This window comes from Sceloporus occidentalis, unplaced genomic scaffold (genome assembly GCF_023333645.1).
Source record: "Sceloporus occidentalis isolate IW3139 unplaced genomic scaffold, rSceOcc1.0.p SCAF_9, whole genome shotgun sequence".
In the NCBI taxonomy this organism is placed as follows: Eukaryota; Metazoa; Chordata; class Lepidosauria; order Squamata; family Phrynosomatidae; genus Sceloporus; species Sceloporus occidentalis.
The window spans coordinates 10,819,946-10,835,587 of NW_028316989.1; the positions used below are offsets into that span (position 1 = coordinate 10,819,946).

General features: G+C 50.7%; 2 protein-coding genes across 7 annotated transcripts in view; one reads left to right on the forward strand and one right to left on the reverse strand.

The window, feature by feature from the left end:
* Window positions 1-5,163, forward strand: part of PCSK7 (proprotein convertase subtilisin/kexin type 7) — a 20,558-nt gene extending 15,395 nt beyond the window's left edge. For 4 of the 6 annotated variants that reach the window (XM_089537405.1, XM_089537404.1, XM_089537408.1 and 1 more), the window contains 5 exons: window positions 1,627-1,783; window positions 1,911-2,005; window positions 2,480-2,573; window positions 3,293-3,410; window positions 3,695-5,163. In XM_089537405.1, coding sequence (XP_089393531.1) covers window positions 1,627-1,783; window positions 1,911-2,005; window positions 2,480-2,573; window positions 3,293-3,410; window positions 3,695-4,096 — 866 coding nt within the window. In that variant the 3' untranslated portion in view covers window positions 4,097-5,163. Of the gene's footprint in view, window positions 1-1,626; window positions 1,784-1,910; window positions 2,006-2,479; window positions 2,578-3,292; window positions 3,411-3,694 lie in introns of those variants that run through there. The other 2 variants (XM_089537407.1, XM_089537406.1) reach the window with 2 other exon arrangements.
* A 524-nt stretch (window positions 5,164-5,687) lies between these two features.
* TAGLN (transgelin) lies at window positions 5,688-14,142 on the reverse strand. The gene is made up of 5 exons (XM_089537415.1): window positions 14,057-14,142; window positions 10,372-10,586; window positions 8,585-8,762; window positions 7,268-7,370; window positions 5,688-6,395 (listed from the first exon to the last, which is right to left on the reverse strand). The coding sequence occupies exons 2-5, from the start codon at window positions 10,549-10,551 to the stop codon at window positions 6,251-6,253; spliced, it is 606 nt and encodes a 201-aa protein (XP_089393541.1). The 5' UTR covers window positions 10,552-10,586; window positions 14,057-14,142; the 3' UTR covers window positions 5,688-6,250.
* Window positions 14,143-15,642: the final 1,500 nt, after the last annotated feature.

Sequence of the window (15,642 nt, forward strand, 5' to 3'; positions counted from 1 at the left end):
GCAGAGGAGCCAGGGATCTAGTCCTGGTTGAAGCTGGGCTCCTTGAGATCAGCTGGCCATTTCCTCAATAGTGCCCAGTTGAAGTAGAGAGGATCAGGCCATTTGCTGTTCCCCATCCACACATACTGTGCGATCTTTGATGGGCCTTGATAGAAAAGGGGAGGTCTGACAGGGTGTGGGGACAGGACCTCCTCTCCAGGCAGGAGCACTGAAGGGGCAGCCTTCACTGTTATATGAATTTGCATCATCATCAACATAATCATTTATCTATTATCATGATTATAGCCTGTCTCATATTGAAAGGATCCCATTTGGTGTACAATCCAGCCCCATAAAAGAGTGTTTCACAGTTTGAATCCTGCCACCCATCTCCCAGCAGCCCCATGTAGCCATCCTAGAGCTAAAGGCTGGGAGTTACAGTCCAAGAACAGTACTGCCACTCTCTGTCCCTCCCTCCCTCCTCATGCAAGGATCAGCTTTTCGGCTCCCGCTGAGTCCCAGACCTGCTTCCAGAGTTCCTCTGGCAAGACACAACAAGATCTGAGCAGCAAGCTCTTGCAATGGAGGGGAGGGAGCAGAAATTCCCCCCCCCCCCAGCCTTCCTGAGAGGGAGGGAAGGAGTTTTCTGGCCAGGATGGCTGTTCTTCTGTGCCTCTTTTCCCTAAAAGGAATTATCTTTCTCTTTCTCCCCCCCCCCCCCCCCATGAAAGGCAGCCATAAAACAGGAGGCTGGGAAATGCCAAACCCCAGGGAGGAATGTGAGGGTCAGGCCCTGCTCTGAGGAAGGGTTGGCTTGCTTGCAAGGGGGGGAGGGAGACTTGGGGGGCAAGGGGAAATGCAGGGGGGGCAGAATTTAGCCCTTTCATGCCCACCTGTGGGTCCAGCAGCAGGCCATGTTGGTCACTTAAGTTGGTGGAAAAACATCAAAAGCACTAGGGAGGGAGAGTGTAATGAGAGAAAAGCTCTCCCTCCCCATAAGCACACATGGGTCCAACAGACTCTGGGAGGAATGTCTAGGTCTAGGCATGTTTCCCATTAGTTAGGAGAAGGCCACTGGCTAATAGTCAACTAGACTTTAAATTTTCTCTCCTGGCTTCAAAGGCAAGCACTGCTTTCAAGAAGATAAAACATGGGTACCACACACCCCAAACCACTCTGACATCTCCTCAAGATGGGGGGGAGGGGCTGCCCTTGCTTCCCTATAGGAGGAGTGACCCAGAGAGGCAGCAGTAATTGGAGGAAGGGGCTTGGTTTGGAGGAGTGCCCAGTGGGAAGGAAGAAAGAACTGATTAGGAAGGCTGAAGCTATCTAGACTGACAAGATGGGCAAGCCTAGTGCCTCCCCGCCACCCTCCACTGCTGCTCAAGGTGGTCCCATCCTCTAGTTTTGAGCATCACACCAACAAATGCCAAGTGGTCAGGTATCCCCTCCAGATGTCAACCAGAGTGTTGGTCTGGCCTAGGCTCCCTCCTGGTATTTTTCTGGTTTGTAAATAGGGTGGGAGGAGGCAGCATATTTTTTTAATGGCAAATGCCCCATACTGTCCATATGGGCAGCTTGGTGCCAGGATGGCAGTTGTGGGGGCATGGTGTGGAGTGCACGTTTTCCCCTTTCCTCCCCTCTCAGTCACCGAAGCGGACTTGGACCTATCCGGCATGAGGACCCTGGAGCACGTGGCTGTGATGGTCACCATCACCCACCCTCGCCGGGGGAACCTGGACATCCGCTTAGTCTGCCCCAGCGGCATGAAGTCTCTGATTGGCACTCCCCGCAGCATGGACTCGTGAGTGGTGGCACAGGGAAGGGGCTTGGCCATTTGGGGAAGAGTGGATTGGGACCCCAGGGGAGGAGAGGGCCAGAGCCTTACGCTTGTTGTATGCTCTGTGTCTCCTTCTCACTCCATTTGGTAGAGACCCTGGTGGCTTTGTGGACTGGACTTTCTCCACTGTGCGATGCTGGGGTGAGGAAGCCCAAGGCATCTACCGGCTCTGGATCCGTGATGTGGGTGAGTACCCGCTGCCTGGAGAGTACTGCCATTGGTTTGGGGACCCTCTGGGCTAGAGGAGGAGGAAGCCTTTGCCTTAGCTGTCCTGCAAAGACAAACCTCTTCTGAACAAATCTTGCCAAGAAAACCCCATGATACGTTTGCCTTAGGGCTGCTGTAAGTCAAAAATGACTTGAAGGCACACAACAAAAACATTTAATGTTATTGATTCTATCAATATCAATATCCATTTTGTGGATCTTTTTACATTTTAGCCAATTTTGGGAGCATCATGGCCTCTCTTGCTATCTATCTTGCTGCTAGTTGCAACTAGAGTGGGGCCATTGAGTCCATGGGATTTACCTGTGTGTTCACTCATCCTTGAGCAGTTGGTTAGCTGGGGCTATTCTAGCTGGAGGTAACCAATAGGATTCTAATATTGATAAAAACAGCAGCAAACAGGAACAGTGCAACATCTCTTCCTCTGCTTTCCAGGGGATGAGGTCCTGAGAGCTGGCGTGCTCAAGCAATGGCAGCTGACGCTCTATGGATCCGCCTGGGCCCCCAGTGAGATCAAGGGGCGGCAGAGGTAAGGTGAGAGAGAGGAGCGTAAGCACCAGCACTGGGCAGAGAATGGGTGGCATACCCGACAGATCACCATCCAGCCTCTGTTTAAAGACTTCCAAGGAGGGAGACTCCACCACACTCCAAGGGAGTGTGTTCCACTGTCAAACAACCTTTACTGTCACGAAGTTCCTCCTAATGTTGAGCTGGAATCTCTTTTCCTGTAGCTTGCACCCAGTGTTCTGTGTTCTGTTCTCTGGAGCAGCAGAAAACAAGCTTGCTCCCTCCTCAATATGACATCTATTCAAATATTTAAGCAGGGCTATCATATCGCCTCTTAACCTTCTCTTCTCCAGAATAAACATCCCAAGCTCTCTAAGTTGTTCCTCATAGGGCATAGTTTCCAGACCCTTCACCATTTTAGTCACCCTTCTTTGGACATGCTCCAGTTTCTCAACATCCTTTTTGAATTGTGGTGCCCAGAACTTTACACAGTATTCCAGGTGGGGCAGTATGTGTCTTGGCTCATTTGCATGGGCCAGTTTTATTTGCCCTACATTTATCTTTTTGGTCAGGCCCTGGATGGGAGAGAGACACAAGGAATGGGGGGCTTAAGTAACCTACTTCAAAAGTTTGGCCAGAGGGAGGGAAGGAAGGAAGGAATCTCTGCTGTTTCTCTTTCTTGCTTGGTTGAATTGAGAGCACTTACACAAATCTTTTTTAAACCCCTCTCACCCTTTGCAGGCTGCTGGAGGAGGCCATGAGTGGCCGATACCTGGACAGCAGCTTCTCCTTGCCTTGCCCACCTGGCCTTCAAATCCCAGAAGAAGAGGTCTACACCATCACCACCAACACTCTCAAGGTGATTACCACTAGAAATTTAGTGTTTCTCTTGAAACTATGGTGGGGAGATCTCTTGTTGTTGTTGTTGTTGTTGTTGTTGTTGTTGTTGTTGTTGTTGTTGTGCTAATGAAGGGGACAGTGGCATTTTGATGCTTCCAGGTACCCTGGGTTCTATTGAGGGACACTGATGAAGTCCAGATAGGGAGGAGACCCCTGAACTGGACATCCATGAGGCCGATACAGCAGCTTTTCCTTGCTTTGCCCACCTGTTTCAAGTTTTGCTGTCCTGGTTTCTCCCCTCAGACCCTGATGCTACTGGGCTGCTTTGCTGTCTTCTGGACCTTCTACTACATGCTCGAGGTCTTCCTGACTCGCCATCACAGCAAGGCCTTGGACCTGGGGGCCTGCAGAGGGTCCCCTCCCTGCCGTTGGTATACAGAAGGAAGGACTGCCACCAGCCTGGAGGATGGGATAGAAATGGAGGAGACCCTTCCCTTGTATGGCAGAAAGGAGGTGGAGACAGAGACACAACAACTCCTGCCTTGCCAGGATGGCCCTGAGGAAGATGAGGAGGACAAAGACCTCCTGAGCACTGGAGGCATCGAAGGCCTTGCTCAGGAACAGTTCACTGAACCTTCTGCAGCAGGAGCAGTCTACCTCACTCGTGGCTTACTGACAGCTGACCAAGAGCTCCAGGCCTGCTGATGGACCAGCATTATGTGCCTCGCCTTTGGCTGTTTGTGTCCATGGCTTAGAACTCAAACGAAGGATACAACCAAATCCAGTGTCTCTGGGGTAATGCCATGGCCTTCTCCCAGGCTATTGCCCGCCTTGGAAGGGCAAGGGGCTGCTGGCCATGTGCTCTCCCTAGCCCCCAACATCCAAGTCTCTCTCTGGCTTGGCATAGCTGCCAGGACACACTTGAGGGGGACTCGCTGGAGGGGTGTCACCCTCCCCCCCTCCCCAAGGAAGGCAACAGGGAGAGAACCTTGCACAGCTGGAACAAAGGAGTAGCCATAGCCCCAGTCTTGGGGTTGGTCTGCCTCAAGAGGTGGGGGTGGGAAGACAGGGCACTGTGGAAGTGTGGCCCTCCAGAGCCCTTGTTTGCACCCACACACACAAGTGCACGCACATTCACACACTAACCTTGGGGAGCTGGCGAGAGGAGCCCCTCTCTCTGGCAAGTCCTGCTGCCTTATCCTGCTGCCTGCTGGAAATCCTTGCACTCGAGGGGAGCCGCAGATCCTGGGCTGTCCACCACGAGGCCTTGGTGGCAGCTCCTCTCCTCCTCTCTGGAGCTCTGATTCTCATTGCTGCCTTTTCTTTGCACTTGGTGCTTCTCTCCTCCCTTGAGTTGCTTGCTTGCTGGTCCTGCAGTGGCCAGCAGATGGGGAGAGGGCTAGCACAGGCAGGGTAGCACGGCCAAAGCCAAGGTGGGCATCCATAGGCCTGCCTTTCTGTACTGATGTCTGAAGCAGGAGGACTGGGGGGTGGTTTCATGCGCTGAGGGTCTCATCAGCAACCAAGACAGCTCTGGGCCCTGAGATTGTGTTGCTGAATGAGCCTCTACTTTTTGCTTTGCTGAAGGAGATAGATTTGGGTTTTTCATTCTCTGTGAGGCTGAAGAGATGGCGGGCCCTTCGCCCTCTCTCCCAAAGTCACTGTCATCAAGCTTGGGGATTATTTTTTAATTTGCATTTTTTAAAATAAAAAAAGCTAACAGCAGAACCTTTTTCTTTGCAGCTTTCCAAAATAAACCCATTCAAACCAAAGGTGCCTTGGGCTCTACCTTTGTGCTGTGTGTAGCAGAGTGTGCCCCCTTTCCCAAAGTGGGGCAGGTGGAATGGCCTTTGGAGAGCCAGTGTCAGACCACCAAAGCACTGGGCTCTGTTTGCATGTCCTGGGGCCCTGAGGAGGAGCGTATAAGACCAGGCACACTTTTTCTGTGCTGCCCTGGCAAGGGCTGTGTCCCTCCCCCCCCCCCCCCAGCTGCTCCTTGCGGGAAGCCATGATTAGCACAAGATTGCCACCTCTGTGCAGCTTTACATTTTCTGTGTTGGGCAGGTGGTTTCCTTGTATGAGTCACAGCTGTCCACCTTCCCTTTTGAAGGGCTTGGAGGTTGCCGTGGGTCAAGAGAAGGAAGCCAAAGTGGCCAAACAGTAGGGACATGATAGGGAGGGGTGTGCATGTGTGTCTTTTTTCTTCAGCTTGCCCCCTTCAGCTTTCTGGAGTTCTGCTCAGGTTTTTCTTACGAGCAACAAAATGGACGACTGCCCAATAAATAGCCAAGAAAGCTTTTAAAAAAATGGTAGTTTTTTTCTTTTTAATTGATGGACAACAACAACAACAAAGTACAAAATAGAGGGAGAGGTATAATTGCCCCCCCCCCCTCTCTCTCATGGGAAGGTTCTGTAGAAAAGGTTGCTTCTCTCTGGTGCACATTTTGCTCCAGCCTAGTTCAGCTCTGCCAGGGGGACAGGATTTCCGGTGGCACTTTTGTTAGAGGGGCTGGGGGGGACCGGTGTAATGAAGTTTCCCTCCCCAGGCATTGCAAAAGGGCCGGTACCACGGCTGTGGAAAGGGGTGGAGGGTAGCTGGTGAAGCAGGGGGCATGCAGCGGGCACCCGCAGGGGGTTGGTTAGAGTCCAGACCCTTGGCTCCCAGGCGGTCTCACTTCTGGGGCATGACTCAAAGGTGAAGTTGGAAGGTTCTCCAGGAAATACCAGCTTGGCAGCCAACGTTGCCCTAGCAGGAGGGAAAGGAGAAGAGGGAAGGCTGGTCAGTGGGTGGCATTTGAACTGCTGGTGCAGGTGCCAAGGGCCAATCTTGCTGGAATGCAAGTGGTGCCATCTCCCTGCTTAGCCGATGATCTGACGGGGTCGGCCATAGCCCGTCATGCCCGCCTGAGAGGCGCCCTGGTTGGACCCCATTTGTAGGCCAATGATGTTCTTGCCCTCCTTCAACTGCTTGTCCGAGAAGTCCCGCTTGTTCTCCTGGGCTTTCCTGCAATTGTAAGGGAGAAAAAACAAACCTTTTTGAGTTTTTGTGAGTTTTTTGGGCTATGTGGCTGGGTTCTGGAAGAGTTTATTCCTGATGTTTCTCCAGCATCTGTGGCTGGCAAAACACCAGGAATAAACTCCTTCAGAACACAGTCACATAGCCTGAAAAACCACAAAAAACTGTGGATGCTGGCCATGAAAGCCTTCGACTTCAAACCCTTTAGAGTTGGATTGAGAGAGGAGCCACAGGAGTGGTGGCCAGCTCGACCTTGCTAAACCTCCCTCCAAAAAACTCTATACTTTCCTTGGCTCAAGCAGAGGGGACTCAAGTGATTTGACTGGGGCAACCAGAATGATAAAAAGGCAAACCAGATGCTCCATGAGGAACAGCTGAGAATCTTCTGTAAGTTTAGCTTGGTGAAGAGGAGACAGACATGACAGGACAGAGCTGCCTTCAAGGGCCTGACTGCCATTGTGGGGCAGATGGGGCCAAGGCTGCCTTCCTCTGCTGCTGCAGAGACTAATGGATTCAAAGGTTTAGAAAGGACATTTTCTACCTAAATCTCAAGAAAAAATTTCTGACCATAAATGGTGCTTGTCAGCAGAATAGTCTCCCTCAGCAGGTGGCAGACAACATGGAGGTTAGATAGCCATCTGTAAAAGATGTTATAGCTATGGATGTCATGTACGGCAGGAAATTTCAAGCTTGGGGTTTCCTTGCTGCAGCGTTTTCAGTGTGCATGGCTTCCCTGGGACCTGCAGCTTCTGGATGAGCCACACTTTGCAGCTCAAACAACCTTTAGGACTCCCTGTTGCCCAGGTCTGAGAGCACACCCGCCAGTTGCCCCTTCCCAATGAGGTTCCATGGCCACTTACTTCATGAACCAGCTAGGGTCTCCGCGATACTGCCCATCGTCCTTGGTCACAGCCAGGCTGCCCAAGGCCACCAGTGTCCTCTGAACGGCTGCCATGTCCTTGGCTGGGAGAGGAGGAAGACAAAGAGAGATTCTCAACAGGGACTGGAACAATGCATGCTCCAAGTTCTCGGCGGCCATGGCTCTTCTGCTTGCTTTCACTTGGGGCAAGAGGCAGAAGGGAAGCCACTCATCTCTTTAGCCAAAGAGAGGAAGGCCTTGAGGCATGCTGGGCTTTTGTGCCTTTGGGGATAAGGTTCAGTACCTCCTTAAAAGTTTGAAGTGGTTTCACAATCCTTCCCATGTACAGCCACCAGAGAGTACAGAGTGATGGTTCTCAGCCTTTGGCCCTCCCAGATAGTTTGGACGTCAGCTTCCAAAGACCCAGTTCCCAGCAAAGATTGGGGATTCTGGCAGTTGGAGTCCAAGATGTCTGGAAGGTCAGGGACTGAGATCCACTAGTGTAAGATGCAAGCCTGAATGGCAAACGTCTGATTGTACCAAAGTTTAATTCCTATATTTGTTAGGTAAACAGTGAACTCCAAAGGCTGCTCCCTCCAAGCCAGTCTCTCCCTCCATTCCACCCCATGGATGCTCTCCAGCCTCCTCTCTGCTCTTGGATCCTGCTTCAAGCAAGCAGAGTATAATGCTTCACCTGCACAATTCTGCATGACGGGAGGAAAGAGGCCACTCAGATGGGAAAGAAAGTACAAAGGGCCAGAGAACACCTCCCATACAAAAAAGATGCATGCATGAGTAAGCCACACTTGTGTGCTCATAATGTCACTAACTGGATGCTGCTCATTGCCCAACACATAGCCCCCAGCTGAATTGCAAGGATTCAGCCAGGTGGGATTTACAAGAGAGCAGCAACAGAGGATGGGTAGTCAGTGCCACCAGCAACAGCAGAGTTGGCAGGACCGTATGGACCAGCAACTAGGAAGCTGGTTCAAGTCCCACCTGGTTTTGCATGGCTTTAGGTGGATAGGGTGAGGAAGGTATGGCATCTAAAACATATTGGACAGCAACTCCAACTGGCTTTAGATAGCCGATTGTGGGGTTTGGTGGTATTTGACATCATCTGAGAGGACCATACATCCTCCATCCCATCAGGATGCCAGTGTTCTGTGCCACACAAGGAGCACAACTGCAAAGGGGCAAATGCCACACACCAAGCCTAGGGAACAGGCCTAGGGGAGATCACTGACACCCCAATTTCTTGTGAGGACCCTCCCTGGGGAAGGACGGCTGGGCATCCAACCTGCTCACTCTGTCCCACCTTCAAACAGGTCGACGGTCTGGAAGATGTCCGTTTTCACCACCCCATAGTCCTCGGCTGCCTTCAGGAACTGGGCGATTTGCTCCATTTGCTTGAAGACCATGCTGGGAGGCGAGTCAGGGATCTTCACAGGCTTGGAGCCACTGGGGTAAAGGCTGTTGACCAGCTTGCCCAGGATCTGCCAGGTCAGAAAGAGCAAAAAAGAAAGAACCCTTAATGCTCAGGAAAGCAGGGACACAGCTTCCCAGGGGCATGGCTGGATTGCACCAGGAGCTGCCCCAAAGGCAGACGGGGGTGCCCCCAATTGCAGACTGCGCCAGTGTCTTTGAGCAGAAAGCACTGCAATCCCCACTTTTCCGACTGACAGACTGATTGATCAATCAATCAGTCCATCAATTGATTAGTGGCCTCTCTGGTTTGCATTTCCAAACAAGGGAGCAAACTGGGGTTGCAGGCACCAAAAGGACCAAAAAAATAATTACGTATGAAAGTAGAGAGCCAGTGTGTTAAAGTGGTTTGAGCACTGGACTAGAACTCTAGAGACCAGGGTTCAAATCCCCTCTCAGCCATGGAAGGACACTACATGATCTTGGGAAAGTTCCACTCTTCTCTCAGCCTCGGAGGAAGGCAACAGCAAACCCTCCTCTGAACAAATCATGCCAAGAAAACCCTGTGATATGTTCACTTTAGGATTACCAGAAGTCCAAATGACTCAAAGGAACACAACAGCACACAAGGGGCCAAACCTGCCTGGCATCTGTCCTATGTCTATTTTTGGGGGCGGGGGGCGGGAGAATAATAATGTTACTTGATCAGTTGTTAAGACAGTCTACATGGCCCCAGAACTTGGAATGTTCCTTTTTTTAAAACTAAGGCCCCATACAGACAGGCCAAAATAATGCTGCTTCAGGTCACTTTGGAGGTATGCTGTTTAAATGATGCATGTGTTCTAAGAGTCCGGAAGCCACAGCAAAGCCATGATCTAGTCCTAAGGATTGGGGTGCAGCTTTGCCACAGCTTCCGGACTCTTAGGATGCATGCATCATTTAAATAGCATACCTCCAAAGTGACCCGAAGCAGCTTTATTTTGGCCTGTCTGTATGGGGCCAAAGTAATTTGTTCCTATGACCTGTTAACAATGCTTTAAAGAGTAATTGATGGTCATTAGTTGCTACTACTACATTTTAAAAAGTAAGTCTTTGCATTTCTTATTACTCGTGTGTTTGTGTGTGTGTGATTATGTTTGCAATTTAAAAATGCAATCTCGGGCTTGATAAGAGAATGCCATCCTTTACAAGTAACTTTAACTAGGGGCCTCTTCCACATGGCAGAATTGTAGCACTATGATTCCTTTGTATGATTCTATGTGGAATCCTGTGGTAGGGAGATTGATAAGGCACTAAAGGTCTCTAGCAGAGAATTCTAAGTCCCCATCCTAAACTTCAAATCCCAGGACTCCATAGGATGTTGTCATGGCAGTTGAAGTGGAATCATAATGCTATAACTGTGTAGCGTGAAAGGGCACCAGGAATAATGGGGCCCTCCAAGTGGGACAGGAACTCCCAGCATCCCTCACTATGATGGGAGTCACAGTCCACTTGAACCATCTGGAGGGCTTTACTTCACCCGTTGGCCATTTTAAACCAATTAACTACTAACTGGTGTCCTTCCAAAAGGGGAACCCATGAAGCAACTTCTGCACATGCCCCCCATCCCAGGGAGCCCTGCAGTGGGGCTGGGCTTGAACCCGGGAGCAAGGAGAGAGGTGGAGATCCCTGGGTGCTTACAATGCCATTCTTCAGCCAGACCTGGAAGCCCAGCCGGCCGCGTTCAGGGCGACCCACTTCTGCCCCACACTGGGCCACTACCCACTCCACCAGGCGCTCCTCAAGCTCATCGTCGTACTTCTTCTCGATCTTGGCTTGGACGTCTCTGCTTAGGCCGAAGGAAGGTCCTTTGTTCGCCATGGTCACCGGAGGAGGAAGCGAAAGAGGAGGAAATCCTGCAAAGCAGAGAAGGAAGGGGGATGCTTGGTTTCACCTACTGCCTTGACACTGCTGGAGATGCTGTGGGGTTTTGGGGGGGGCGGCTGGCACTGAGGGAGAAGGGTAGTCCTCTGCCCTGCCAGGACCTCTCTTTCCCTCACAGAATCAAACAAGAAGAGTAAACACACATAAACACAAATGCACATGTGCAGACATGGTGATAGCTGGCTTTTCTCTCCCACTTTACATGCAAGAAGGACCTTTCCCATCATCCTGTCCATCTGATCCCATGTGAAAGGGACCAAGGGGTGCAGAAAGTGGTTGGGCATGGTGTCTCCTACTCCCAAACCTCAATAAAACACAAAGCCACACACTTTGTTCTCTACAAATGGAAATACTTAATTTGAGCAGCCTGTGAGGAGAGTTTTGAGCCCCAGATCTTTGCACTGTATACAAGAAATGGAAGATGACTAAACTGTGGATGTCATATTTTGGATACATCATGAGATGATGAGATGCCCCAGAAAAGACAATGATGCTTGGGCAGCAGGAAAGGAAAAAGACCCCATTCCAGACAGATGGACTCCATCAAGGAAGCGTTGATTGTGAGTCTTCAAGACTTGAGCATGATGGCTAATGACAGGGTGACTGGCAGGTCTGTCATTCATGGGGTTGACATAAAGTCAACTTGACGGCAATTAACAACAATTCAATACCCCAAAAGAGCCAGCAGAAACCAGGCTTCCAAAATCCATGTTAGTCTGCAGCCAGGAAGACCATGGAAGTTGTTTAGACTCTTGAGGCCACTGAGCTTTAATGGAGGAAAAAGTCCAACTTTACACTCCTTTATGTTCTTCAATAAAGCAATGCAAATAATTATAGTGCGAAGCTAGACCTTGGAAAAATTATATTTCAGGGGCTATAACTCCCAGAGAGAGGCAGCATAGTGTAGCGGTTTGAGCACTGGACTATGACTCTGGAGACCATTGTTCAAATCCCCTCTCAGCCATGGAAACCCACTGGGTGACCTTGAGCAAGGCATACACTCTCAACCTCAGAGAAAGGCAAAGGCAAACCCTTTCTGAAGAAATCTTGGCAAGAAAACCCCATGGTAGGATTGCTATAAGTCAGAAACTGCTTGAATGCACACAACAATGCTCCCTAGAGGATTCTAGGGGCTTCAGTCCAGCAAAGCAACCTCTGATGAAAGCAGGGTGCCCACTGAAGACCCTCTGAAATGATGGAGAGGCTTCCCCTGTTGGTGCTGCTGATACAGTTACCCAGCACTTCTTTTCTCTCAAAGACTGATGTGGTCCAGGCTCAGGCAAGTCAGAACCTGACTGAAGTGGGGAGGCTGAAGCCTTTGAGCCCCAAAGGTAGAGATGCAAGGTCCAGAGGGGCTGAGACCTTGGCCATGTCTGTCCTGAGCCTGGCTGAGGACAGGACAGGAATTAAAACTCTGCATTGTGGAGGAATCAGTACACTTGGTTCAGATCTTCATTCATCCTTCCAGCTACAGCCACTGGACCAGTAGCCCCAGGAATGGCCCTCTCGCACTGAAGCACCACCATCACCATGCCCCATGGCAGGGCCTGTGAGCCTTCTTGCCCACCGCCGGCTGTGGTTCTGGGCATGTCCCTGGAACCAGGCTCTCCTCTTAAGACAGGGCAGGGCATAAAGTGGCTGGCATTATGGCATGGAAAGACATGCTGGGCCCAGCCAAGACCATGACTTTGAATGAGTGGAAAGAAGAGACGGGGACTTCTTGGTGGCAGCATCAAGACTGGGGAGTATGTTTCCCCCAAAGATATAACAGGCTGCCTGTCTTATCATTCTGAGATGGGCTGCTGAGGACTCCTTGAACAGACACACAAAACCAGCTGGAATGGGGATCATGCAGTTCAACTCTCCAGCCAGCATAGCTAGTGGTCAGGAATGCTGGGTATCACACAGTCCAACAACATCTGAAGAAGTCACACAACTCCCCACTATGACCAAATAAGCCAGAAGGAGTGGCTGCAAGTCCAGCTCCCAATATCCCAAACTATTAGTGGATGTTAGTGGAGAAAAATGGAGAGTTTGGTCCATGAGCGGCTTGCCCTTCGTGACTTTGAAACCCAGATCTAGGAAGGGGTTGAAAGGAGGCATGTCAAAGATTTGCAAACTATCCCATCCACCCCATCTGAATGAGACCAAACCTGTAGTGTGTGTGTATGTGAGTGTGTAATCACACAATCCCATCCAGGCTTTGGGGTGCCCTGTAGTGAGATGGGCCTCTGCCAACAGGCGGATGGGCTTGGGAGTCCTTCTCAGTTAGCATCACAGCTCGATGTTAGCTCAGCTGCTGTGCTTCCTGGAGGCTGGCTCTGCCATTCCTGAGAGAGCCTTCTGCTGATTTCTCTTCCCGTTGCCCTGGCTTCTGGGCTTTTGGCTTCTTCAGGGGCCTCCTCCTCCTCCTCCTCCATCTCCTCCATCCAAGTGCCCTCTGATCCTGCTGAGCCCCTGGGACCCTTTGGGCCGTGGGAAGCAGAACAAGCCCACCCCCAAAGGCCCTTCCTGTAGACCCTCTTAGGACCTCTGGCAGAGAAGGCTGCCAAGCACGGCTGGGAGGAAAGATCCACTGGGGAAAGCTCTGGGCTTGGCTGCCAAAAGAGGCCAGTGAGGGGGGTCTCTGGGACACCCAGTCATCCACCCCCAGCCTCCTACCCCCTGCCGGTCAATGGCTGACCTCTGACCCCTCCCCAGCTTGCAATGCCTTACCTCTGGTCTCATTACTGCTGGAGAAATGAGTTTGGGGGCATCAGTGAGCCCTCTTCCTTTCCCCAATCTGTGCCAAGGGGGTCTCCACCTGTAACCCCCCATTCATCTATCTGAACCAACTCACACATACACACCCCATGCAAGTGTCAATGTCCCCCAATTTGATCAAAGTACTCTGGATACTTGTCCCTCTTTTTCTTGTTTGGAGTCAACACCAGGAATACCCTGTGGCTGAATCAGGTCCAGCTGCCTGCTTTGCACAAATGTTTTTGGAGAGCTCACATGTGCAGGGAGTGACTTGGTGGGAACGGGTCTCCCATCCAAAGGCAACTGCTATCCTTTGGTGGCTTATGACCAGGCAAGAAGACCAAGGTGCCACGGCAGCATCACCATCAGGAAGGTTGTTATAATCCTTCCCACCCATCCCCTAAAAAAACCCTGGCAACAGTCTTGGGCTTTCCTTTCTTTACGTATGGTCCCAAGAGAAAACTCCAGACCCATGTGGCTTGTAAATATTGAGACTTTACATGGTGAATGCCAATCACCCCTCTAATTTAGCCATAATTACAATAAGCACCCATATCAGCCAGTGCTATAGGTACCCCCCTGGCAAAACACCCATGCGCCTACCCACAGAGACTCCATGCCAGCCAATGTTGTTGGAAGCAAGCCCTGCAACCCCAACAGCAACACCCTCTTCCCAATGCAGAAAGTGTCCCAGACTCACAAGTTCTCTCTGCACAGCCTTGGCACTCTCCCTCCCCAGACGATGGAGACTGCAGCTGGGGGAGGCTGAGGCTTGGGCTAAAAGGCTGTGGCCCCCCCTGGCCCTGGCTGACATCACTGGGCCCTTCCCTGCCAAGCCACCCCCAGCCCTCCCGCCCCCCACTCCCGGCTCAGGCACCATATTTGGGGAAAGACTCCAAAAGAGAGTGACGGAGGAGCCTTCCTGAGACATTCCCCACATGCCTGAGTCATCCCCGGTGGCTTTGGCCCAGGGGGAGCCGGTCCTTTTTTAGGCAGGACTGGGCCAGATGTTGAGCAAGGAGGCTTCAGCCCTGACTTCATCCTCACGGCTCAAAAGGAAAAGGCCTTTCAGGTGGGAGGGCCCCATTATTCCCCTTGCCTTGTGCCCCCTTTGCAACCACACTCCTGTTTCTCCAGCTGGACTGAGTCCCATCCATGGATAGTATTCATAGGTAGAATCCTTTGATATTACCTTCCTCTGCTTTGGGAGACCCATAAGGTGTTTTTAAGTTTGCGACCTTAAACTGGGTTGGTTGTAGGTCCCCCCAACAAGATCCTGAAATAAGTCCCAGGTTGGGAAATGGCCAAAGCAAACTCAACTCTCCAAGATAAGGCTTGCGTTTTGGTGCCACAAACAGTCAGAGCTCCCTCCAAACAATGACAAACCCTTTCTTCATCCTATCCCAAGGTGATTTCCAAGTTTTCTGGCAGAGAAGTTGTGAACACCAGGGCATGTGGTTTGTGGTTGTTGTTGCGCACCTTCAAGTAGTTTGCAACATAGCAACCCTAAAGCAAACCTATCATGAGGTTTTCATGGCAAGATTTCTTCAGAGGGGGTTTGCCCTTGCCTTCCTCCAAGGCTGAGAGTATGTGGCTTGCCCAAAGTCACCCAGTGGGTTTACATGGCTGGGAAAAGACTCAAACCCTGGTCTCCAGAGTCATAGTACAGCAAGTTCATGGCTGGGATGGGATTTGAATTCAGACTCAACGCTCATGTGTCTCTGCATATATGTTCAAAGAGATGACCATGTTACTCTTTTGTGGCATAAAAAGAGACAAAGGAGTCCAGTTGCACCTTTGAGATTTGCGGGGAACAAGAAATTTCTAACATGAGAATTCATAGAAACAGTTGCATCTGGTCTATGAAATGTTGTGTTAGGTGTTTCTTCTTCCCAGTCTCCCACAGAAGGACTACTGGATTTCTTTACATCTCTGTATGTATTTGTATACCTCCCATTAAACATGAAATAATAAAGGACAGGGAAGATACAACAATTTTCCATATTTGCAACTTCACCCCTTGGTTACTGTTTTGAGAGAGCAACGTTGTTGCAAAAACTGAGTGAGCATGCACACACATGCTGCTTTGAATACTTGCAACATATAAAATATACGCTACACATTATAACTAATGCAGGTGTTTTTAAATGACATTTAAATTACACCTCTAGGTAACATTTTCCTCCAATGAGCAGGACTGACTCTTTCTCTGCTGCATGCAATCCAGGCTTTTTTGCACAGCAGCCATCCACTACTTCAAGAAGCACACACAAGGAGTTTCACACG

Coding starts and splice junctions, on each gene's coding strand:
- TAGLN (XM_089537415.1), bottom strand. CDS start 10,551: ATGGCGAACAAAGGACCTTCCTTCGGCCTAAGCAGAGACGTCCAAGCC. Junction 8,763..10,371: donor TCTGGCTGAAGAATGGCATT/GTAAGCACCCAG, acceptor CTGACCTGGCAG/ATCCTGGGCAAGCTGGTCAA. Junction 7,371..8,584: donor GACCGTCGACCTGTTTGAAG/GTGGGACAGAGT, acceptor CTCCTCTCCCAG/CCAAGGACATGGCAGCCGTT.